We start from the raw sequence: 25,654 nt of genomic DNA, 5'->3' as shown, positions 1-25,654 counted from the left end.
TCATTGTCTGGTGCCCTTTTGAGGGCCCGAGCACAGCACGCTGGGGCGAGGCCCTATTAGATTTCGAACGCTGAACGACGTTTAAGAGTAAATCGCATTATCGATGGTCCATATCCCCCCGAAAACTCACAAAGATTTGCCTGTCCCCAACATTTCAGGTGTAAAATTCCGCATTTTGGGGGTCTCACACATGGACGTGCGCATATGCCTCAACAGCGCCACCTAGGTGTGCGTTTTTGGAGGTGCCCCTCGCCACGGTTTCATCCACGTGTACGAAACTTGGTGGGAGTATGTAACATGCCCAGACGCACAAAAAAGTCTCTTGGTGCCCCGGGCTACAGTGAAGTGTACGGCGTCCAATTTTTGTCAAATTTGGACTTTTCCGGTTTTGGCCTCATTTCCAGGGGTCCCATTTGAACAAACTCCTCCTAGGGATTTCATCCGATGTGCTTGAAACTTGGCGTGTGTGTTCTCAAGGCCTCCACAATGAAAAGTTATCAAAATCACAACTTTTCATCAGAGGGCGTGGCCGTGACGGCGCGTCAAAGTCAACGCTGCCGATTTCTTCTAAAAAAAAAATGAGACTCCATTTACTTTTGGGCTGATTTTCGGGCAAAAGTGTGGGGCTATCATATACTTTGTCAGAGCTGTCTGAAACTTGTTGTGCTTGTTAAGACCTATATTATGCAGAATTCAGCTGCATAATTAATTAGGGGGCGGGGCAAAAGCGCTCTATAGCGTTCCCTTGAATTTTTCTTTGGAACAGCCCCGCCATAGTTTTGGACACAGAGTCACAAAACTCAGCCGAAGTGTAGAGCATGGCAAGACCTACAAAGCAATGGAGCAATGGGCTACAATGAACAGGAAGTGAGATATTTAAGAATGAAAATCGCCATTTTTGCTGTTTCGGCCTGGTTGAGAAGGGGTCATGTTTGAATGAACTCCTCCTAGGGATTTTGTCTCATTGACTTCAAACTTGGTGGGTGTGTTCACATAGACTTCCTGAGTAAAAGTTATCAAAGTTATGAATTTTGGGGAAACTGTGTGGGTGTGGCACATTTCCACATGCGCACATATGCGAGGGCCCGACCATCGCTGCTTGCAGCTTTAATTTAATTGATTTTTTTTTTTTTGCCCCTGCTCCTCAGACAGCTTGAGTCCGCCACTGCCACATACTGTACAAATAAAAACTCTATGTTCACACAGTAACTGTGACTTCTCCATGTTAGTGTTTGTGCCCTGTTGACATCATGGATTCAAATCCCGATGCACTGGTTTGGATCTTGAAGAGGGGAGAGTTTGTCTGTTCACAAACAGTATCGACCACTATAAAATCTATAAAAATCCACACTGTGAAAATTCATTTTTAAGGTGGATTTCCCTCGTGCCCCCGAAACTAATTGGACAATCCTCAGCCGACGCCTTCTGACGTTCAGCCAATCACAGTGTGAGCAGCGGCCGGCTCTGGTCCGTCCTCCTACAATATGACCAGAGAGTCTGCACGTCGACCTACCGCTCTCTAGGACCGGCGTCTGCTGGTATTTAAATAAAAAACAGTCGTGCCGGCCGCAGCTTAGCACCAAAGCCGACAGCTGATACCGTTTAACGTCGTGTTTTCATCCTTTTTTTTTTTTTTTTATACTTACGGACACGGGAAAAAGTGCGAGTATGGAGCCGCTGGTTGCTGCCATTGATCAGGGCACGAGCTCGACGAGGTTTCTGGTGAGTGACGTGGTGCTGTCTGTGAAATGTTTCGAGACATTACACACAGACACAGTGTTTGGTTATCAAACCTCTGCGGCTACTGTTTGTTTTCATAATACGAAAAATTAACTGGGGAAAAAAAATAAGACAGCCTTCCACTGAAAACAACTTGTGAAGTGTGAATGATGAACTTTAAATGAGAAGTAATGTTATTAAAGATGAATGAGCCTGCACGCCTACACTCGTCATGTTTTATTGTCGTTCTTTATTAGTCTGCAGGATTTGTTTTTGACTCACTTTAAGCTACAAATAAAACTCATTTGCTGAGAGAATTAAAGTGTAGATACATTGGGACCATGCGCCCCCACTGGTAAATGAAAACATTGCTACGATAGTAAATAACTTAATAAGTATAAAACATGCTCTCCTCAGTGTCTCATGAGATAATGTGCCAGCTTGATAAGAGCGTCACAATTTTAATTTATGATGAAATAAAATGGCCATTATCAGATGATGATTTATACAAGTAGCACTGCCATAAAAAGCTGAAACTCAGATTATTTATTCTTTGCAGATGATGAATTGAAAGAATTTCTTTTGAAAACTTTCACTTTATACATTTATATCACACAGTATATCATACATACAAGCCTAGCTGATGTTTGTTACCTGTATCAACCATAAGGTTTGTGTTTTTAAGACATCAAACACTAAATATATTCAATGACCTGAAGGTTGATTATGAAATGAAATGTAAGTGATCATTTACTGTTACAGAAATTTATATGTTATGTGTATATGTTAATATATGTATGTAATATAATATAAAAATGTATGGCAGTGGTGGTGATTAAGATTTCTTTCTTGGTCACCTGTGTAATATTTCCAAACTGACCTGTTTGATATGTGATGTGATGACATGTGATTTAGTGTAGTGACAGAAGTTTCCAAATCATTTAGTGAGTCAGTCTGCCTCCCTTGTTGTTGTGAAATCAGTTCTAACTTACTGTGAAGTAAGCGTTAGTTAAATTACTAATGAATATTTGTTGAATGCAATGTTGAAGTTCATGACCCCTTGACATCAATTGATCATCTGCATTGCTCTGTTGTGTCTTCCGTTCATACTGTTAACCAGTAAAGACACTTGTCCTCTCTGGTTTTTACCTGTGCGTAACTGCAGATATTATCTATCTGTCCCATAGAAATCCAGCAGATTGTTAATGTTTTCACTGTTGACAAAAAAATCTATCCTGATTAGTGATCCTTTGTAAATGAATTTGGACTTCCTCAAGTAGGTCAGTTGGAAGATTCAGATTTGGCAGTGAACACAACAGCCTGGAGCGCTGTTGAGGTAAAAGTTCAACTAGATGTTAGACTCACAAAGAATAGACAAAAAAGACTTTTGCCTGAGCAGATCTGGGGAACATTTTTGTGAAATCTGGCAGCTTTTTTCATTTCATTAACTGACCAAACAGACTGATTCAAAGCACCAGGGAGTATTTCTATAACCCAACCTATTTTAATTCTGCTTGGGAATATATCTGAAAGGGTCCAAAGTTATGGATGTCTGAGCTTTGCTCTGTATGTTGTCTTAATTAGTGACCATTTCTTTCTAAAGGTCCTTTTGAAAACGTAGGTCAAGCACAGGTCACTGTAACCAGAAGTTAAACTTTAACCAAGAGGTTTGTTTTAAGGTTCATCAAAATGACGATAAGCAGACAGCTAAAAGCCTAAAATAAAAATATTTAACCTCTGTGCATCTGTTCCAGTCAGTTTCAGTCATTTGCTGAGGAGGTTTGGAGATATGACTTGTGTGCCAAAATAAACAGATGGTCATAAAGTTTAGACAGTTCAAGGTTACAGTGTGAGGTGTGAGTTGTTTTTCCTAGTGTCTTATATGTTCTGTGTTGAATTGTCTGTAGCTGAATTGTATGCCTGTACTGTCACGTCACACAGAGGTTTAAGAAATGCTGACTTCTGTCAAATAAAACTTTAATCTTTGTCACAACATCCCTCTATTCTTGTTCTCTTATGAATTTCATTTCTCCACAGGTGTTCAACGCAAAAACAGCTGAAGTGCTGAGTCACCACCAAGTAGAGATCAACCAGAGTTTCCCCAAAGAGGGGTGAGTTCCTTGAATGTCGTAATACTACTAATATTATTATAATGAAATCTGACAGTTGTTTTTCAGTTTGTCGTGCGTCTATAAAATGCCAGAAAAGTTACAGTGCCTGTTATAATTTCCCATGGACCACGGTGATGTGTTCAGATGTCTTCTTTTGTCTGACGTTTTTTGCTAAACGCTCAAACAATTATTTGATTATCAAAAAGAGATTATTTTTGGGTTGTCAAGTGAGTTTAACTGATGAATCCAATCTTAAAAGCAACAAGCACATTCTCCTGTTAGAACCGGTCGTAAAGATAATAAAGAGCGTGGACAATTATTAACTTACTATAAAAAGAATATCAAATGATATAGGTTTAAATCCATACTCCTCATTAAAATAAATTAGTTACAGATTGTGATAACAGTGCTTTCTCCTTTAAAATGTTTACTGTGTTACTCAGGTTACAATTTAACTACATTTTAGACATGTTTGTAACATGATTGAGTCTAAGGTCCAGCTCTTATTTCAGTGTAAAGACATTTAGATTAGATATTTAGATATTTCATTTTCAAACTGTTCACCACTTGTGTTGTAGTCCAACAGTTTAAGAACATTACTCAACACGCAATTGCAAGACGTTTATGGATTTCAGAATTTACAATCCGTAACATCATTAAAAGGAAAAAAAAAGGGCAAAGCCGAAAACTAACGCTGAATGTGACCTTCGACTCGTCAGGTGGCACTGCATTAAAACCAACATGATTGTAGATTACGAAATGGGCTCTGCAACACTCGCAGAAAACAGTAAATGCAGTTCATCTCTATGTCTACAAATGCAAGTGAGGACTCTACCATGCAAAGCATAAGCCAAATATCAACAACACCCAGAAACACAGCCAACTTCTCCAGACCCGATCTCATCTGAGGTGGACTGACGTAAAATGGAAAAATGTGCTGTGGTCTGAAGAGTCCACATTTGAAATAATTCGTAGAAATTATGGACGTTGTGTCTTTCAGGCTAAATGTACATTTTACTCTGCTTCCTAACCATTTTGGAAAATTTAATTCTAATCATTACCCGTATGTGTGATTTGCACATATCCCGAAGCTGCCAGGGATCAATTAAAGGTCACATCAGTCCGAGGAGCCAATGTTTACTTGACTTTGAACCATCGAAACAATTTCCTCTACTCTGAGTTTTTACCCTGTTACCCCAAACCCACTAACAAAGTGAAGTTCTGATAGATAGCAGGTAGAAACCGTGGCCACACGCTGTAATTATACCACATATTGTTTATTTTGTATCTCTTTGGAACACGTAAAAAACCTTATGTGCTTTCATGCCTGTATTTGTATCAATCAGGTGGGTGGAGGAGGACCCCAGGGAGATCATGCAATCTGTCTATGAGTGCATGGAGAGGACCTGTGAGAAACTCTGCCAGCTCAACATCAACATCTCCAACATAAAAGGTGGGGGTGGTACCTGCGATTGTTTACTGACCTCCTCCAAGTGCAAGTGGAGATTTGTAGCTGGATGAAAGAACAAACACTGACCACACCTAACAGAGAGGAATAGGTGGAATGTGTGCTCTTTGTTGATATTTATGTTGTTGCCCCTCTCTCAGCGGTGGGTGTGACCAATCAGAGAGAGACGACCCTGGTTTGGGATAAAGAGACTGGAGAGCCTCTCTACAACGCCATAGGTGGGTGCATTATGCAAGTATCACTGCCAAAAATTCTGATTTACATAAATGTTATGCAAGATATAATAATTACAACTAAAACTCTGTAACCGAGTACTTCACATAATTAAAATACAAAATGATTAATGTATTTATTGGCTCATTGAGACCTCCCTCAACCACTGATGTGTTTTTGTAAAGATCCCCATTGTTGCAAACGTGAAGTGTCAGAACTAACACTCCATACTTCTTAGCTGTAACATCTTTAATTGAGAAACCAGGAAGGTTACGTCATCTGGAAAACACACAGCACATGACTGGTCTGCGTCAGACTGCAGTGTCCTATGTCACGTCCGTCCCTGCACCAACATCCACCACCCATCCCATTCAGTGTAGGAGCTGAGCACATGCAGTCACCGCCCACTCCAGGCCTGTGTGCTAATATTACCAGCAGACAGAGGCTTTCATTCTTACCCCCAAAGTTTGAAAGGCTAGTTTATCTGGAAGATGCCTCTCTGTAGCTGGGAAGTGAGTGATGTGTCGGGGGTGGGTATAAAAGTTGTAAGTGACGAAATCTTTGAAGCTTTCAAGATTTTAGTTTCTAGGAAGTTGAGAAAATTTGTGTAAGGTTTTAATAGTTTCAGCAGTTCTCTGTGTAGTTTAAGTGCTCATTTACAAAATGTCACATCATTTTTGAGTTTCACATAAACAGGTGCTACTGGTTTTCTGAAGCCTTACAGTTGCAGGCTATAGTTTCTATTAGCTGTTGGATAACGTAAAATAACTGATGACGATGGCTTATTTTCATTTGCTTCAGATCTCAAAGAATATAAGTGGGTAAAATTGATTTATGAAGTTATTTGTCTCTATTTCTTCCAAAAAATATTATAAAAGTTGAAATATTGTATTCCTCCTTTTGTCGGGAACACCCAACAAACACGCTCAAGGACTCCTGTTGTTCTCTGGATCCCAGTTTGAAAACCACCTGCTGACATGGTGTTTGGCAACTAGAATGAAAGCCTTAAATGTTGAAGTAGATATTTTAGGTGTGTATGTGAAAGTTGTGTTTTGTCTGTAGTCTGGCTGGACCTGCGCACACAGTCTACAGTGGAGAGGCTCATTAACAAAGCTCCAGGCCGAAACAAGAATCACCTCAAGGTAAGACTGACGAGAAATCCTTACTTTGATTTTAGATTTTAGATAGCAGTTATCACAAAGCCTATAAATATGGACAAGATAAGCAGAATATAGATAACATGGATATGGATTCATGTAACCCTTTTGATTCTGAATTACTAAAGGTCTTTCATATATTGTAGTCACGTGGTAGTGCTTTCCTTCAAAATAAAAGTCTAGAAGATTCTCTGTCCACTCCATTTCAGGTTGTGGTTTTGTACCAAACAGACTCTCCAATCTTTGTTTCTACTGTTCTCTCTCCAGCACAAGACGGGCCTTCCCATCAGTACCTACTTCAGTGCTGTGAAGCTACGCTGGCTGCTGGACAACGTGGAGGAAGTGCAACAGGCAGTGCTGAGTGAGCGTGCCATGTTTGGAACGGTGGATTCCTGGATCATCTGGGTAAGAACTGCTCAAAGGCTGCAACCATGCAGCAGACCTGACTCAGAGGGAGCTGAGACTGAAGGTTAAAAAAACATAGTTCTTAAGTCTCTTTTTACTCGTTTAGCTGCACTGAATGATTACACAGAAAATTTCCAGGTTTTAAACAAACTCAAAGTGAGGCAACGCAAGAGAAGATGTTTAAAATGAAGCTATAGAGAATTAATTGCTATGTTTCCATTTGTGAAACTAAACTCCGGTTCACTGACTAATGCCCCTCTTTTTATTCACATTTGATGCACACTTATTATATAGTGTTATTTTTTCCTCAGTGCCTGACTGGGGGCAAGTACGGAGGCGTCCACTGCACAGATGTCTCCAATGCCAGTCGCACCATGCTCTTCAACATTCACACCATGGACTGGGATCCTGAGCTCTGCAGGTGAGCAATACAGAATGTGAAACTTGGATTTGTACATGCTGCTGTGGCCATCTTGAAGTGGTGGTGGGATTTTGGACTTTTTTGGTGTCACTGGTGGCCACACCAGCAAAATGACGTATTTTATTGCAGACACCCATTTTATAATTGTGACCGCCAGCATTTACCTCAGTTACCTGTTTTAATTGTATTTGACAGTTATCATGCAACTTAAATTGCATCATTGTGACTGGTTGTTGTCGTGCTGCTTGCAGGTACTTTGACATACCGATGGAAATCCTCCCAAAAGTCAGAAGCTCCTCTGAAATATACGGCTGGATGGTGAGCTCAGTTACTGTCTGTTCTGTGGTTCAGTGACACTGTTTGCATTTGAGATCGACCTGACAGAACGTGACCTACGTGGATTTTTGCATTTCTCACTCAAGAGCTCCAGAGCTGTAAATCCATATAACAGTTAACCAAACAGCCATGGTTAACTATGAATGTAAAATATTCTGGTGAATGGTCTCATGAAACATTTTAATCACTGTGATTACCGGAGAACTTGATAAGATAAAGTGTGTCATTTATCAGAATTGCAGATAAAGCACTGATAGAATTTCTGGCGAAGTAGTAAAGGACTTCTAGCTCAAGTATTATTGTCCTTTTGAATTTTGGCTTTGACCGATTGAGGATTTTAAAATGAAAAATCAAGAACCATGAAGAATAATATAAAGAATTCTTATTTATCAGAGAGGGCAATACAAATAACTTAAAGCTCATGTTAGGATTTACTTTTAAAGAAGTTTCGATTACATGAATAGAGAATTATTCGCCTACTCTTACATATGTTTTGAGTTTCACTTCACTCATGGATTACAATGACAAAAATGCCCCCATAAGACTGCATGGTGTTATGTCACACTGGCAGATTTATACAGATTTTTGTGGGCAAGTTTTTCCTCACTCGAACCGGGGGTCTAAGGACAGAGGGTGTCACTCCCTGTACAGATTGTGAAGCCCAAATGTACTTTGTGACTTTGGGCTATACAAATAAAATCTGATTTGATTTGATTACATTGGCAGACAAGCTCATACCACAGCCAGTTGATTTCTAATCAATTCCATTGATTTAAAACTGTAATGATAACAGTGCCTCTCCTACGTGTGTGCTCGGGATACTCGCCTCTCGGACAGATAGCTGCACGTGTCTCTGTTTGTCTGTGCTCGTATCTTATCTCTTGACCACAACATGGTCTTACATGTTAAACCTGTTTCATGCTACGTGCACTTTGCCCTGCAGTCCAGAGTGACAGCTTTGTTTATTTTCTTCACTTTATGGCTCAGATTTGATTTTTACCTCAGGTTATAGCTGTTATTCACTGCTGGGAAACCTGAATCCACATCTACTAAAGAATACCCTTTTGAAGGCAGCTTGTCTCTTTTTGTGACAAGACATTTCTCACACACTGCAGACACTTTTCTGGAAACTCATATAAATGAATCATTTACACTGTTTTTTCTGTACATTCTTCTGTCATTCTGATTCATTCTGATGTTTGCAACAGCATGTTTTGGTGGATACGAGCCATATGTTGTATTGACAGCCAAATTCCAGTGATAGGGATAACATCAATTAATAATCATTTCCCTATTAGGTGATAAGATGCTCTGCCCTGACTATGATAGTGATGTATTATTGCAACATGGGGATTTAACACATTAAATTTGTACTAATAACGTACTGAATCATTTCATTTTGGTGGAGATTACTACAGTCATGAAATGTTTACTGCTAAAAGTTAAGTCTAATGAGTAGATCAATCACTGTGACCTAAGAATATCCTTACTGATTATTGAACATGACTGTTACTGATTATTGAAATCTTAGCTACAAATAGGTGTCTGCCTCTAAGACAGTCACGTTTGATTCCTTACAATAGCGACAGTTTTGCAGTTTATTTTAATTTTGTTTTCCATTCAGATTTCTCGATTCAGTTTAGTTTTTATTGTTTAACAATTTTTCGTTTTATTTTGTTATTAATTTTCAACGGCAAGATTTAATACAGAATATGTATTACAAAGCAACACACACTTGTGAAGACATTTGACTCAGTCATGTAGACCTTTTTGTTACTTTCCAAGTTTAATCAAATTTATTCTTTCTGTTGGTCTATGTTTTTATTTCACATAACTAAACAGTTTTTTCAAACCTTGTTTTAGGTTTTTATTTCACATAACTAAACAGTTTTTTCAAACCTTGTTTTAGTTTTTAATTTAGATTTAGTTAACAATGGTAACCTTGGTTTGATCCAAAGGTTGTTAGTGTAGATATTTGCTCTTGTGTAATTGGAATTGTTGCAACAGTCTGTATTATCCTGCAGCTATTTTCTTCAAACTCTAAAGGCCTGTTTTTCTGTCTTCCAACCAGAAATCTGGCTCTCTTGCAGGAGTTCCCATCTCTGGGGTAAGGTTGAATAGTGTCTTTTCTCAGTGTCGTCAGACGTTGTCAAAGTTCTGTGGTGTGTGTTACATGTGGCTTTCCTCCAAACGTTTGAGCGACAGAGTTTCCACCAGAGACCGCATGATACTTTGCCCAGGCCAATATTAGTCTATCACAGATATCGTGTCAATGCATGTCAGCCCTAAAAGTAACATGACACTGCGAAGTAAGTAGTTTGTACTTTGAAGTAACATTTCAAAGGTCAAATTCAATCTAATACTGACTGAAAAAGTTTTATTGATTTCATTTTTATGTTTGAATCCTATTCTCATATTTTTGTTGTTTATAGTGGCTAATCTAATTCCCAGTGATGTTTACAGTCCTGCTGCTCATATTATAATTTAACTTAGATTTCTTTTCAACTGTTTCTGTTCAGTAAATGTATCAGTCAGAATTACATAATTTTTTTATTTAAGGTTTCCTTAAAAAACGCTGTATGTTAAAGATAATTTCAGTTTAATCCAATAACAAAACGAAACATTTCTTAGAAGCAAAATTTAAATGAGTGATTCTTTTGATCTTTTGGATTCAATAACCGGACCAGTTTCAAGATAAAGTTTGTTTTCGTTAGTTTGTGTTTTTATAAATTCATACACTGCCCTTTAACTGCAACCATGTCTCCATCAGTGTCTTGGCGACCAATCGGCTGCCCTGGTTGGTCAGATGTGCTTCGAGGAAGGCCAGGCAAAAAACACGTAAGTCACCTGCCATTTTCTTTTATTTAACTTCCCGCTGTAAAGTCGTCAAATCTAATGCCAAACATCATGATTAAACCCCCCAATGTGTAGATAGTACATTTCTATATGTATAGGAATAAATAATAATTCAGATATAAAGTAACTTAGAAATTAGTTTATTCTTTGCATCTTGAAAAATGTAAAAAAAATAACCTTTGGTCTCTAATCTGTCTTCCATTTTTGGTATGTAAAGGTATGGGACTGGTTGTTTCTTGCTCAGAAATACAGGGACCAAGGTAAGATATTGTCTCCAAGAAAAATATATCATGGAAGTCATTTAAAAAAAAAATCTATTCATGCTCCTGTTGTGTTTTTCATTCACTCTGTTTTTCCTCTGACTCTGTTAGGCTGTGATGTCAGACCACGGCCTGCTGACCACAGTTGCATACAAAATGGGAAAAGACAAGCCTGCCTGTTATGCACTTGAGGTGTGTGTGTGTTTGTTTTTTTTGCTGTTTGTTTTTTAATGTGCCTCCACATTGCAGTGACATCTTCCACAGTGTGCCCTGGTTTGTCATTTGGACCTGGTCAGTGCTCCGATGTGATTTGGGTCTAATGTTTTCCTCTCTTGCTCCCAGGGTTCAGTGGCCATTGCCGGGGCGGTGGTACGGTGGCTGAAGGACAACATGGGCATTGTTAAGTCTTCTTCAGAGATTGGTATTTAGCATCTTACAGAATTTTATGGGAAAATTCTGACTAATTCATTCAACAAAACGTAGTGTTAAACTCATTCAAATATTTTGATTATATGATGTAGAAAAAACATTTCTCTTTCAATAACTCTTCCTCCTGTTTTTCTCACCGTCTTATCGCAGAGACACTAGCAGCAGCAGCCGGCTCGTCTTATGGCTGTTACTTTGTGCCTGCTTTCTCTGGACTCTATGCCCCTTACTGGGAGCCCAGTGCAAGAGGGTGAGACCGTCAGCTGTTAAAACATGTCTGAACAATGCACTGTGATTTGACCCTGATAATAATGTAACTTGTTTTATTCTAGAAAGTTTGTTGCTCTGAGACATATCAGACAGTGAAAGCAAGAAAATATGTATCGGCAGATCTAATTGTCATTCAACAAATGACCTTAATGACAGCATTATAATTTGTATTTTAAATCTGTTTCCTTGCTGTTTTCCAGCATCATCTGTGGGCTCACTCAGTTCACCAACAGGAACCACTTGGCTTTTGCTGCCCTCGAGGCCGTCTGCTTTCAGACCAGAGAGGTGAGCTTCTCCTTTCTGCCTCTGTTTCCTTCTGGTGGACACAGTAACACTTGCTGTTGTCAGCCATGTATGACAGCAGATGCGTTAGATGTTGATGTTTTGATGAAAATGCTTAAAGAAGATAATTCTGGTTTATTTCACCCTGAACTTTCAGATCCTTGATGCGATGAACCAGGACAGCGGCGTACCTCTGACTCAGCTGCAGGTTGATGGAGGCATGACGTCAAACAGGTTACTCATGCAGCTGCAAGCAGACATCCTCTGCGTGTCCGTAGGTAAGAAGACGCTAAACGCAGCAGGAACAGCTTCAACAACATCTTTAAAGTTTAGAAATCTGTTCTGTCAATATAAGCAAGAGTCTTTTTTAAAATGGAACAAAAGTCAGACAAACATAAACACACACCTGAACCTTGACAACTATACGGTAATCGCAAAATTTTACTTGTGTGTACATAACCGTGTTCTGTAGTAGTGGCTCTGACAGAGGTAGATGAGTTGTAAAGTCTTATTGCAGTTGGGAGGAATGATTTTCTGTATCGTTCCTTAGAACAGTTTGTTCAGTCTGTTGGCGTCCTTTGCCTTAATGCCTGCACCCCAGGACACCACAGCAAAGAAGATGGTGCTCGCCACAACAGACTGATAGAACATCTGCATCATCGTGTTGCAGACATTGAAGTACCTGTGCCTCCTCAGGAAGTAAAGCTGGCTCAGGCCCTTCTTGTAGATGGCCTCTGTGTTGGTGGACTAGTCGAGTTTATTGTCCAGTGTGACACCCAAGTACCTGTATGCAGGTACCATCTCCACATCCGTCCCACTGATGCTGACAGGAGAGGGCAGGGGCTTGTCCTTCCTGAAATCCACCACCATCTCCTTCGTCTTTGCCACGTTCAGCTGCAGGTGGTTCTCACCACACCACTTCACAAAGCAGTTGACTAGGTCCCTGTACTCAGCCTACACCCCGCCCTCAAAACACTCACAAGCAGTAGAGTGGCTGCCAGGGGTGGGGAGGTTGGAGTTGAACCTATTGAAGAACAGGTTCAGCTTGTTGGCACGTCATTCATTCTCCTCAGCTGCTCCCCCACCTCTCCTCTGGAAGCCGGTAATCTTTCTCATCCTGCTCCATATATCCTTGGTGTTGTTGTCTTCTAGTTTGTGCTCCAGTTTTCTTATATAGATGTCCTTGCTCTCCCTGATGCTGTGTTTGAGCTCCCTTTGTACTCGTTTGAGTTCTGCTTGGTCCCATGATCTAAAGGCCCTCTTCTTCTCGTTGAGAAGGGCCTTCAGGTCGCTGGTTACCCACAGTTTATATAGTTAGGGTAGCAGTAGACCTCTTTATTGGGGATGGTGTTGTCTATGCAGAACCCAGTGTACTCAGAGACACAGTCAGTCAAGCCATCAATGTCCTCACCATGTGGCTCATACAGAGCATCCCAGTCTGTGGCCTCCAGCGCTCCATGCAGTGTTCCCATGCCCTCAGGAGAACATTTCCTCACTGTCCTCACTGTGACTGGGTGCTGCTGAACCACAGGCTTGTACTGTATGATGGTGATAGCAGGTCTAGGTTGTCGTTAAACTTGCCCAGTGGTGGCAAAGTCTAAAGTCTTATTTTCATGGGTGGCACATTTGACAAACTGGTAGAAGGTTGGGAGTGTGGATGAGAGAGAAACATGGTTGAAGTCACCTGTGATGATGACGGAGGCCCCAGGGTGTTTAGTGTAGTGTAATCCTGCAGTCACAGTGTGGATGGCGTCAGAACACTGCGTGTCTCTGTTGGCTTGAACCATCTGGAATGGTGACGTTGAAGTCCAGTATCTGCTCGTGCAGCCACGTTTCTGTGAAACACATGATACTGGACTCACTCTGTGCCCTGGCGAGCACTTCCAGTTTGTCCACTTTGTTTGCCAATGACCTCACGTTTCCAGTGATGACTGCAGGGATGTAGGGCTTAAACTTTCTCTTCTTCATTCTCCATTTAACCCCTGCTCTGCAGCCTTGCCGTCTCCTCTTTAGCCCCTCCGGTATGGTGGGTCTTTCTCCGGCCAAGAGGGTCAGGTGCCTCAGGGCCATCAGCTAGTGTAAACAATGCCGGCGGTGTTGCAGGCATGGCTCCCAGTGATCCGGAGAGACCCGAGTGCAGTTAAAAGGATACACCAGGATACATCTGCTGCTTTCATACATATTTTCCACCACGGATGATTACAAAGTGGAACATTGTGTCACCTGCCAACCTTAGATGCATGAACTTGAACTTAAAAATTGTCCCTTCTTGATAATCTGTCACATAAAAACATTCTTTATTTGTATTTTAATTGCCCAGTTTTTAATTTTGTAAGAGGGATTGTTCCTAATATTTTATTCTTTGTATTTTGTTTGTGTCATGTTGGTCCAGTGCGACCCACCATGGCCGAGACTACAGCTCTGGGTGCAGCCATGGCAGCCGGGGCAGCAGAGGGGGTAGAGGTGTGGAATCTGAGTCCCGGTCACCTCCCACACATCATGTCAGAGAAATATACACCACAGATTAACTCTGACGGTAAGTGAAACAGACCCAGAGGAAATGTGTGATGCACTTTTTAGCTACGTGATCCAGTTGTTCTACACCTGGCCTGGCCTGACCTGCGTGTCTGCTCTCTTCACAGAGAGCGAGTTCCGCTTTGCTCGTTGGAAGAAGGCCGTCCAGAGAGCCATGAACTGGGAGACCACAGAGCCTTTCTGCAGTGCCAACGGTACATGTTTGTGTTATTTAGGAAATGTATGACTGATGTAGGAAGGTATTCCAGCAGTTGAAGTGTTTTTAATGAGGTTATTATGTTTCCTGAACCTTGAGTGGTGTGCAGCAGCCTGATCCATCTCGGATGCTCTTTCTTTTTTTCGCTGACAACAGGTTTGGGAAAGAAGATGAACGGCAACCCCTGGGGGGTCCCTCCCACTCCTCCCCCTATCAGAGCAGACCCATAAGGTCTGATGTTTACTGGTGCTGCATGCCACGTTTGACAGTTTGAAGTTACGGCACTAACTTTATGTTGTGACGGGGCTGACTGTAGCATGGTCACATTTCTAGGTATCACTAACACAGTGTGCTAAGGGGTTTGACCAACACAGGTGTTTTCATTGCCAATACAGATGTTGAAAACAGTCTCCATCGTCATCGGACTCCATGAAATCAGTTCTTAATGACACTATTGTGAAATGAATCAACTGTATTGGTCCACCCGTCGTGTTTTCGTTGTGTGGGTCTGCATGTTACTGTTTTTATGACTTTTTCTCACTTTTTTTTTGGCTGCCTTAAAGGGACTGTTGCTCAGTCATTAATCTATAAAAATATCTGCAGATGAATGCAGAATCTGATAGCAAAGCACCAAGAGTTTGATGAACCAGTTCCCAACTCACAATGATTTGCCTTTTTAAATGAGCTTTTTTAAAACGTTTATCAGCATTTATACGCAGATATCTGTTCTTAACAGAAATGTGTCTTTCTGGTCATTCTTATGCATTAAGTTGCTAATCGGACTGCAGGGGAAGCCTCAGCCCCGGTATCCGTAATCTGTTTTATAGATATGCACCTGTGTCCTGTACAAATTACGTAAACACCACTAGAGGTCATTATTCATTTACTGTAGATGTGGATTAAGAGTTTAAGGGAAGGTCTGTCTGTACTTAAGTATGTCAGAGTATCGTGTTATAGAAGCAGCAAGGCGTAAGTCAAAAACAACCTTAACCCCCAATCATGTTAGTGCTGGCAGCATACAACAATCTGTCCATGAGCAGATACACAATCATTTTCAATATGGTTATTTTCATTTTCTTGATTAATCCGATTAGTCCATAAAATGGTGATAAACTTTGATCAGTATTTTGCAAAGCTCAAGGTGACGTCTTCAAATGTCCACAACCCAAAGATATTCATTTAATGACAGAGAAACAAGAAAATATTCACATTTGAGAAACTGAAAAACTCGGCTCAAATGGTTAATCAACTATTAAAATAGTTGATGATTAATAGTTCACAACTAATAATCACAGCTCTAATTTGCAGTAAATGAGGCAAGAGAAGACAAGCAGCCTATAATAGGATGTAACATGAGCAAAGTAACACATTTAAATCTAAGGATACACCTCATAATTACTTGTGGCTGCGGTATTATTATATTTGCTTTAAATATTTGCGTGAACCAATGTTGATAAGTGATAATAGGCGATGCAGGTTTAGCTGGTCAGATGCTACGTGACGGAGCAACAGTCCCAGTGGGTTGATTTGAAACTAAACTAACATCCTTTGCCACTAGACTTTTGTATTCAGTATAATAATGCATAGAAGTAATGTAATCTGTTTTCACCTCACAGATCACCAGCAGTAAATGAGGTACAAGATCTTCAGTGGAACGTGGAAAGTAACTACGGAGCAAGACTGGAAGAGAAAACTTGTTCATAGTGAATAAAGGACTTGACGGCTTGCCTGATGTGATATGCAGTTGTCTCGGGTGACGTGTAATCTGCTAACAATAGCATCCCATGACTGTGACCCTCGTTGTGACGTGACTGAAAACAGTTCTTCATCGACCTCAAGTGCCAGAATGAAGAGTGACACAACCTGTGGAGCGTTTTGTAGCAAGTATGGAAGCATTTCTGATGGAGCTCTCTCGCTTTCTGAAAAAAAGGGAACCTCAACGATCTTTAAAAACTGTGAATTTCCCTTCTTGCACTGTGTGAAGCAGAGTGGAAATCAGTTGTTCCTGGTGTGAAGTAAAGAGTTGAATTATTGTACCTCATCACTGTAACAAAATGGATATGGTACTGTTTTTATTTTCTTTTATCTGTTCTGCACAGTGTTTGAATTTTATGCGTTTTCCTTCTGAACAATGGGAGGTATGAGATGCTCATATTGACTGTTGAGTTGATGTCCTGTTAAAGTGGGGGTTCTTTTAAGGTACTAAAGAGGAAGGGGACACATTTTGTCCTTGGATTTTAAGGTTTCATGAGACATTTGGTTAATGAGCTGAAACTTGATTGAAGGGGAAAAGTTCTAAAATGTTTTAAAGCTTATCATTCATAACTGATGTCAGTGATATTTTGCAGGCTCTCCGCTGCACTTGATGATTTGTCCTATGTATGGAGAGGATAACTGTGGGAGCCATGTTTTTTTTTTTAAAGGGAAAGTAATTTTAAAAAATGACTTGAGTGAAGTTCAGTCACTGCTGTGACTAAAGAAACCCCTTATCAGATCTGTCCACACATAAAACCCATCCATTTAAACACTTAAATCATACACATCCACTGATGAAAGTTCACTTAAACTTCAGAACAAAGATAATTAAGTTACATTTATTCAGGTGTTTTATTTAAAGGGAACATTTGGTGACTGTATTGATTTCTGATGGATACATTTGTAACTTTAAAGTGTTGTAAAATATAACTTTGGATCTTGGATAATAGAGAAATGGTAACGGATACTGGCAGTTGTTTTTTTGTTGCTGTAATCTGACAAGGTGTAGCAAGAGTCTTTTAGCTCTGCGGGAATGTAAAGCTGCTGTAATAAACATGAAAACCTTTATAAAAAGTAGCACATCAAGTCATTTCATTGTACTTCGGTCTACACAATATGAATAAAGAAAACTAATATTTAAAGTCGATAGATTTAATAACCCAGTCAGGGGAATTGAACATATTAGAAAAGTGAGCATTGGTTTGAACAGGACGTCCACACAAGGAATTCTTCAGCATCCATAATGTTTGTTTACATTTACAAGATACTTTGACATATTTCCTAGAAGGAACACAGGTCTAAATGTCTGGGGCAAATGTGCGCTACATCTGACATACTATAGCACCCGGTTCAAAGCAGGAAGTTCATGTCATTTATTAAAAAGGGGCAATTCTTCAAAAACACAGAAGAGGAATCAGTCCAGGGTTTAGTTCAGCGGGAGAACTGCCTCTTGTCACCCTTCCCTTTGTTGACATGCTTGAAGAATTTGGATTTTTGGACTTTGTTGGACTTCTGGTATCCAAAACCACCGCCGCCACCTCTCTTCTGCAGCTTTACACCTTTACTGCTGTGGACGTCTGAGAGGAAGTTGAGTTAAGGAAAACTTCCTTTCAAAAATACACACAGACAAACATGGTTTTGCTGCAACTTGCCATGGGTTAAAGTAAAAGATCTAAAAACTCTTCTATGAACATAATATTCAACATGAGTATTGCACAAACTGGGGGGGATTGTCACCTTTACCTTGTGTTGCATTAATATTTTTGCTGAGTTCCACCTCATTCTATGTAAAATTCAAATAATACAATTATTAAAATACTTACATTTCAAGTTGACTTTTACCATCAAACAAACTGTATGAAATGCAACAGTATACAGAATCACAGCAAAGGATACTCAGATCAACATATGGAGGAACTTTGAAGCCAAACGACAGCGCCACCATGGGGAGGTTGAGGGTGTTGACGCTGTAGATCTGTTTGAGCGAGTGGGAGTCGTATGCCCTCACGTAGGATTTGTAGGCCTCTTGGGCAGACTTGTGGAGATAGTAGTTCTTCTCAATCAGCTTCTCCAACTAAAGAACAAAACACAGTTTGAAATGAGCAATCAGTCTTTTTCATTTATTCAACTACAGATAACTAACAACAGGGATTTAAAAAGATCAGTTTGTAGGATTTAGAGGCATCTGGCAATGTAGTTGCTGATTGCGGCACACACTGGACCTTCAATGATTTATACACTGAAGCTGAAGCCGTAGAATTCTTACCTGGGACTGGATATCAGAGATTTTACTCCAAGAGAAATCAAACTCGCTCAGTGGGACCTGGACAGAGTGTAAAAAGAGGAACACGCCACATTATTAATAGTAAAGGCTGCAAAAACTAATAAAGTGACTGTAAAATGGAAATTATACAACAATATGATAATGTAAAAAAAAACATGGAATCGGCACTGTATGTAAATTAGAGACATTAGAGTTTGAAATGTTTACCTTGGCCTGTTTGAGGAAGCGGAGGAATCCAAGCTCCTCTGGTCGGAGAATCAGGAGTGCGTGGCCTCTGCCATTGATGCCTCTGGCTGTCCTACCCACCCTGTGGATGTACTCCTGTAGACATAAAGTAAAGCTTAACTAGTCTTACGCCTTGATCCAAGGACTGTCTGACATCATGTCTGGGGTGCTGTTTAGGTGTGTACTCCATGCCAATTTTACAATCGGAACCGGTGTTTCACTTTGGAAATTGACCAGGTTCTCTGTGCTGCTTCTGTGTCCGATTTCTCCGAAATGAAATTTGTGTGAAATGTTCTGCAGCGTTTCACGGGGAATCAGAAGCGTTGTCTAGAACAGAGGTGATCCTGCACACACTGCTGCAATGTGGCTACGCTGTAAATCAGGGACCTGACCTCAACTCAAAAAGTGATCTTCGTGGAGTTGTTGGTCAGTTAAACCTGGTTTTGTCAGTTTCCCTTCTTTGAAATTCTGAATTAATATTACAAGTGTACCTTGGGGTCATCTGGGGGGTCGTACTGGACGATCCAGTCCACCTCAGGAATGTCAAGCCCTCGAGCTGCCACGTCAGTACACAGCAGGATGCCTGAGTCAGCGTTGCAGAACTGGAAGAAGGTGGTGGTACGTTTGGTCTGCTTCTGCTTGCCCTGCGAAACAGAAGAAGAAGAAACATTTGCTTTCCATCTGGTTTTATAGATGGCTTCTGAATACCACGTACGACTTAATGATGGCTAGAAGGTGAGTCACACGTCTTACATGGATGGCCATGACGGGCAGGTCAATGTAGTTGAGCAGTTCATAGTGGAATTTCACAGACATGCAGGACGAGAAGAAGACCATCAGCTTCTTCTTGCGGTTCTTCTTCAGGAAGGTGAACAGCAGCAGGAAACGCTTCTCTGATGGACACACCACATAACCCTGAAACACACGACAGGCCACTTTGTTAGTTTACACATAGTACATATCATTACGTGGACTCATCAGGAATATAGCGGACCTGCTCCAGGCCATCAACAGTGGCGTTGTCTTTGTTGTCATCCACGCCGACGTAGAGGGGCTCTCTCTTCAGGGAGATGCGGGCCAAGTCCTCCACCTTACGGGTCTGAGTGGCTGAAAACAGCATGGTCTGTCTCTTCTCTGGAGAAAACACAGACACAAATGGAACCATGAAGAATAACGCAATAACACAAAAACAATCCAGTGACAGAGGAAGGGGAATTTGGCAGCAGTGGATACGTACTCGGCAGCAGTTTGATGATCTGCTTGAGCTCCTCCTCGAAGCCCACCTCTAAGATACGGTCAGCCTCGTCAATAATCAGACACTGTAGGTTCTTGTACATGAATCCAGGGGTGTTCTGAAGGAACAAAAGACCCTTTAATATTCTTATGTATGTATTTTAAACAAACAGGAGCTGCAAAAACACAAAGTGTTTTGTAGGAAAACAAACAGGAGCTGCAAAAACACAAAGTGTTTTGTAGGAACATGTAAAAAAAAACGATGATTTGGTGTTTTATGTGTCAAAACCATCAGTACAGTTACTGCACCCCCTGAGGATCCCCTGAGGATCTATTCTACCCCCTTCCCGCTCACCTGAAGATGGTCCAGCAGACGTCCAGGTGTGGCCACCAGGATGTTGACACCGTTGGCCAGTCTTTGGGCCTCAGCTGAGCGGTTGCTGCCCCCCATGACCAGACCATAGGTGTGCACATGGTGCGTCATCAGCTCCTTCAGCACCCCATAGGTCTGCATTGCCAACTCGCGTGTGGGCGAAAGGATCACTACACCGGTGCCTGGGAAGAGGAGGAGGACTTTGACTCAACTTATAAAACAAAGTTTGACACAAAAGCAACATTTTTCTTGCCTAATAATGAAACACTGAGCAGAAAGAATAGATGAAGAGTATTACCGTTTCTGGGCATGAACTTGAGTTTGTAGATGAGCTCTATAGACGGGATGAGGAAGGCCAAAGTTTTACCACTACCCGTTTTGGCAGCAGCCAGAACGTCCCTGCAAAGAAAAACATCCACAAGATGATCACAGAATGATCCTGATCTCAAGTTAGAATATTACTTCTACTCAAAACTCTAAAAATACATGAAACAGGACAGATCTGAGACTTACCTCCCCTCCAGCAAGGGGCGAATACTTTTGTGCTGGATCTCAGTCATGTGTTCAAAGCCCATCTCCTTCACCGCTTTCAGAGTACTCTCACTGACCAGGTCAGCAAGAGAGGCAAAGGATGTGTCCTCAAATGCACCTGAAACATCAGTTAATGATAAGTTCATGTTTTCCCTAAAACAGATTCTAGTTGGAGCGAAAAAACAACAACAAAAAACAGCATATATTCCTGGCAGGATACAGTCATGGGAAACTAGTGTCCTTGCAGTTACTCCTGTCAGGAGAATCACTGCTGATTCCTCCCAAAGACAACCACAAGAGTCTCTGTATGCCTTAGTTGACACCCGTTTCATGATGGACGCACTGAACGGGCAACACATGAAGGCAACATCAGTTAAATTCAGTTCTGAACATAAGTTAGAGAGTGTGAGCGTGCAGACCAAGCAGAGTTTAAACATCAGATAGAGATGTTAAGAACAACATTTTCTAGTTCATGCATTCTACAGTTAGACTTAGTTACTTCACATCCAAGTAATCGTGGTGCAAACAATGTTGGTAGCTTATTTGGTTACAAACTTAACGTATTTATATTACCGTATTTTCACGACCATAAGGCGCATATAAACGTCTTATATTTTTTTCAAAATGTGCGGCGCGCCCTATAGTGCAGTGCACCCTATGTGTGTTGTTAAACCTGTGTTGAGAACAACGTGCCCATCTCACAGCCGATGTGAAAAAAGAAGTGAAACAAATGAACGCTGCACTAGCTGTTATTCCGGGAGGTCTGACAAAGGAACTCCGCTGGACATCGGTGTGAACCGGCCGTTCAAAGTAAGGCTGCGAGCGGCGTGTCAGCGCCGGGCAAGTTACGCCACAGTTTGCGGATGGATTGTAGATGCGTGGGCTAACGTGTCTACTGGCACTGTTGTTCGAGCTTTCGCAAAAGCCGGCATCATTTCCGAGGGGCCGTACGGCACGGAAAGTGACTCTGACAGCGAAGAAAGCGGAACTGGCATATTTGATTTAGCGCAGCTGTTCAACTCAGAAACGGAGGATGAGGACTTCGATGGGTTTGATTAATGACGATTACCGGTAATGTGTGCTGTGGTAATGTGCTTAAAAAATGTCAGTACTTTGTAATAAAGACTTAAATAAAGCACAATCAAACTCAGTTTTGCTCCCGCTCTATTTTTAAATACGCACACTTGTATGCTTGTGTGTGTGTTGTTGTAAGGCGGTGAGCGATGTGTGTGTAGACTGCGCCTTTTCGTACGGTGCGCCCTATGTGTGTGTTAAATACAGTAATGGCACACATAACTGAGACTGCGCCTTTTTGTACGGTGCGCCTTATGGTCGTGAAAATACGGTATTGTTCACAGAGACCCAACAATCCATACCATGAACGAGCAAGTTAAAGTTAAATGTTAGAAAGAGACTGATGGTCTGATGATTATTGTGGTTTTATGGCTAAGGGAAAAATTGAAACTTCATATTCTCTTATTCACAGTGCTTTGACGTTCATCAAACAGAGTTTTTGGATGCATAAGAGATTATAACTAAGTGATAAATATTTAACGGTGCTCTTTAAAAGGACGTGCATTTATAATCTCCATTTAACCGTGTGTTGTGGCCACGTGACAGCGTTTAATTGAGACTTGTCGCATGTGTCTGAATTTTTGCTTTTTTTAATTAATCTACTCATGTAACATTTTTTTTAATGGTAAAATGTCTGACAGACGTGATTAATACGTCATATTAAATGTAAAACTATCATCACTTGTGCGCAGTACTTTTCAGCTATCTTTTTTCTTTTTTATAAACATAGACAAAATATATTTTAGCTATTTTTTTTCTTTTCTTTTTTTACAACTTACTTTTTACCTGTAATAAGAGAAATTCTCACAACTAATGAAAACCACTGAGGATCACATCAGGACAAAAGTAAGCGGACACCCGCTTTTTCCAATACCTGTTAAACCAGAAGGTAATTCAGGTTGATCTTCCTCTTCATCTTCATCTGATGTTCCCTCTGGTTTGTCAGCAGCCTGTTCTTCACCTTCATCTGCTCCCTCCTCCTTTTCCTCATCATCATCTTCTTCATCTGCCTCTTTCACTGTTTTGGTCTTCTTCTCAGCTGGAATGAAGATTATAAACACGTTAGTTATCTCTCACAAAAACAAACTAACTCACGTGAACAGACTGATCACTTACCTGGTGGTTCAGCGGTGTCTGCCAGCTTTCTCTTCTTCTTCGCCTTTTTCTTCAGAGGAGTTGTGCTCTCCTCCTCCGGTGGTAGATCAGTCGGATTTGTCTTGCTGTCTGTCTTACAACCTGTTGCTCCTTCCTCACAACATTTCTCCTCCAGCCCGTTCACTGTCAAACACATTTACAAAAAAAAAACAAAAAACACTTAGATTTGATCTGAGCAGACGATTCACGTGGGAGGAAAAGTCAATACTTATCTCTGAACTCTCACGGTGACACACACGTACAATTATGTGGCGCTGTGCGTTAAGATCAGCTATCATTACGTCTGTCAGTGAAATCAAAATGTTTTAACATGTTTCAGAGAACAAATCATGCCGTGAGGAGCTAACGTAGCTAGCTTAGCAGGTGAAGTTTGTCGCCGCTTCAGGAAAAAAACAAAAACAACCAACAACATCCGGATACTTTTCACTGACAGCACGTACCGGCCTCCTCGTCTTCTGTCCGTTTGTTCTGTAGTTTGCGCTCCTTGTTCTTTACATTTCTTTTCTCGATTTTCTTCCGGAGAAGCTTCATCTGCAGGTCCGCCATGGTTACAGCACACGTGTGTGTGTGTGTGGCGTTCAGGACCCTTTGGGCTGCAGTGCCTGAGTAAAAATGCTAAGGACGTCACACTTCGCCCAGGCAGGCATGGACACAGACATATATACGTAGACGCCGCATTGAGCGCTTAATCGTACGTCGACGTCGCCGCCATTTTGGATGTGGCAAAGTAGAGCGGCAACACATGGAAAAAACTGTGCAAGAGTGTTCTTTACCAAGGTTTTTAACTTGGAAACACACACACAGACTGCAATTGTATAGCTGTATAGATATGTATGTTCATCAATGCCCCCCGTGTATATATGTTCATCAATGTGCACCCCACACTCCGTGTGTATTTTTGATATATTCACACTGTTTATACTGCTATATCTACACTGTAAATCTCTTTTTATATTTGTCATATTTATACTATTTATATTTGCTGTATTTTCTTTTAGATCTATTTAGACTTATTTTATATGTCATGATTATTGCTGTTTGCAGCAGGGATATACACACACACACACACACACACACACATATATATATACACACACACACACATCTGGTTATTATATGGTTATTATAGACACAGATTAAATGTTAAATATAAATATTTCAAGATTTATTACCACAGTAACAGTGTTACACACATTAGTAGCTGTAAACACTCAGCAGGTTTGGTGCTTACATAAGGCGTAAACATTTATAATCATCACTTTAAAAGTTACATACGTTGTTTTTGGTGCCTATTTGTTTCCCAGATATATTAGTGTGTGTGTGAATGGGTGTATAAGAGGCATTAACTTAAAGCACTTTGTAGAAAGGCGCTTTATGAAGTTCAGTCCATTTCCTTTTATTAGTTTACGGGGCAGATTTGCCACACCCAATATGGCGAACGCGTTAACGTATCGCAGGAACGGACCAACCTGCTCAATGAGGCGTCTATGTATATGTCTGTGTATATATGTCTGTGTATATATGTCTATGCAGGCAGGCACAGTCTTTTGGCCATGAGGAAAATAAATCAATTAAATAGAAACGATAGCCTAAAGTTAAATTAAAACATTGCAATGAAAATACTTTTAGACCAGAGAAAATAAAAGTAGAGGCCAGAGTATCAAGTTAAAAAAATTACTTTGCAACTACAAGGCGCCTGAAAAACGTCAGATAGCCTATATACAATGTTTCTAATTTACAAAATAAAGACACTTTTTTAACAAATGAAATGAAATATTGTTTTGAAAAAGATAAATATTGACCCATAAATGTCAGCGTCAGTTCGATTATCACGCGTTATCAAGTATTTTGCATGTGCAAAGTATCCATATTTATGAATCTAATATTCTCACATCACCTGTAAATAATGTAATAATATATCAAATATGGTTTCACTGACAAAAACAGTACATTTCAGGAAAATTACAGATAGATACATATATAAAATACTTTCAGTACTTCTGTGAATTCAGATCAGCGATCAGTTTCAATACTTTATTGTATTGATTTTAGCCATCCTTAGATCAAAATTGTAATATAAACAGTAATCTGACTGAAATATATATTCACACCACCATCTGCTGGTCAATGGTTGAAACTGTCAACTAATCCAAACCTAGTGCAGTCGACTTTATGGTTCATAAATATGGCACAATTCAGCACAGGTTACAGATATTACATTAAAAGACGAAAACACATTGTCTACACACTCAACTTGGATAAGGACCTACACACACACACACACACACACACACACACACACACACACACGCACACAAAGAACATAGAGGCTGAGAGGGAAAACAGGCATTTTCTCTTTAATAGGAGCA

At 40.6% G+C, this 25,654-nt stretch overlaps 2 protein-coding genes across 3 annotated transcripts; one reads left to right on the top strand and one right to left on the bottom strand.

Moving 5' to 3' along the window:
* The first annotated feature begins 1,438 nt into the window (after positions 1-1,438).
* On the top strand, positions 1,439-17,794 carry LOC104923132 (glycerol kinase). 2 transcript variants are annotated; one of them, XM_019276534.2, is made up of 20 exons: positions 1,440-1,722; positions 3,757-3,830; positions 5,177-5,283; positions 5,439-5,516; positions 6,574-6,653; positions 6,936-7,073; positions 7,385-7,494; positions 7,746-7,812; positions 9,902-9,937; positions 10,601-10,668; positions 10,904-10,946; positions 11,058-11,138; positions 11,289-11,367; positions 11,526-11,622; positions 11,843-11,927; positions 12,082-12,202; positions 14,317-14,460; positions 14,567-14,653; positions 14,812-14,886; positions 16,272-17,794. In XM_019276534.2, the coding sequence occupies exons 1-19, from the start codon at positions 1,669-1,671 to the stop codon at positions 14,883-14,885; spliced, it is 1,623 nt and encodes a 540-aa protein (XP_019132079.1). In that variant the 5' UTR covers positions 1,440-1,668; the 3' UTR covers position 14,886; positions 16,272-17,794. The 2 variants fall into 2 exon arrangements, with proteins under 2 accessions (XP_019132080.1, XP_019132079.1); XM_019276535.2 differs by lacking the exon at positions 14,812-14,886 and having other exon boundaries at positions 1,439-1,722.
* Positions 17,075-23,890, bottom strand: ddx18 (DEAD (Asp-Glu-Ala-Asp) box polypeptide 18). Its single transcript, XM_019276533.2, has 14 exons — positions 23,726-23,890; positions 23,247-23,408; positions 23,005-23,169; positions 21,039-21,174; positions 20,824-20,924; positions 20,508-20,707; positions 20,157-20,271; positions 19,914-20,053; positions 19,673-19,834; positions 19,411-19,563; positions 18,902-19,015; positions 18,677-18,733; positions 18,307-18,484; positions 17,075-17,987 (listed from the first exon to the last, which is right to left on the bottom strand). The coding sequence occupies exons 1-14, from the start codon at positions 23,829-23,831 to the stop codon at positions 17,842-17,844; spliced, it is 1,935 nt and encodes a 644-aa protein (XP_019132078.2). The 5' UTR covers positions 23,832-23,890; the 3' UTR covers positions 17,075-17,841.
* Positions 23,891-25,654: the final 1,764 nt, after the last annotated feature.

Source organism: Larimichthys crocea, chromosome XVIII (genome assembly GCF_000972845.2).
Source record: "Larimichthys crocea isolate SSNF chromosome XVIII, L_crocea_2.0, whole genome shotgun sequence".
Taxonomy (NCBI): Eukaryota; Metazoa; Chordata; class Actinopteri; family Sciaenidae; genus Larimichthys; species Larimichthys crocea.
The sequence above is the reverse complement of the archived record's forward strand: the minus strand, read 5'-3'. Positions and strand labels throughout refer to the sequence as shown.

Bases quoted from the DNA above. Each gene is read 5' to 3' on its own strand.
- LOC104923132 (XM_019276534.2), top strand. From the start codon at position 1,669: ATGGAGCCGCTGGTTGCTGCCATTGATCAGGGCACGAGCTCGACGAGG. The intron at 7,813-9,901 runs GTGAGCTCAGTT...TCTTCCAACCAG, and splicing joins CTGAAATATACGGCTGGATG to AAATCTGGCTCTCTTGCAGG. The intron at 11,623-11,842 runs GTGAGACCGTCA...GCTGTTTTCCAG, and splicing joins TGGGAGCCCAGTGCAAGAGG to CATCATCTGTGGGCTCACTC.
- ddx18 (XM_019276533.2), bottom strand. From the start codon at position 23,831: ATGGCGGACCTGCAGATGAAGCTTCTCCGGAAGAAAATCGAGAAAAGA. The intron at 20,054-20,156 runs GTACGTATCCAC...TGTTTTCTCCAG, and splicing joins GATCATCAAACTGCTGCCGA to AGAAGAGACAGACCATGCTG. The intron at 19,835-19,913 runs GTCCGCTATATT...CGTGTGTTTCAG, and splicing joins CTGTTGATGGCCTGGAGCAG to GGTTATGTGGTGTGTCCATC.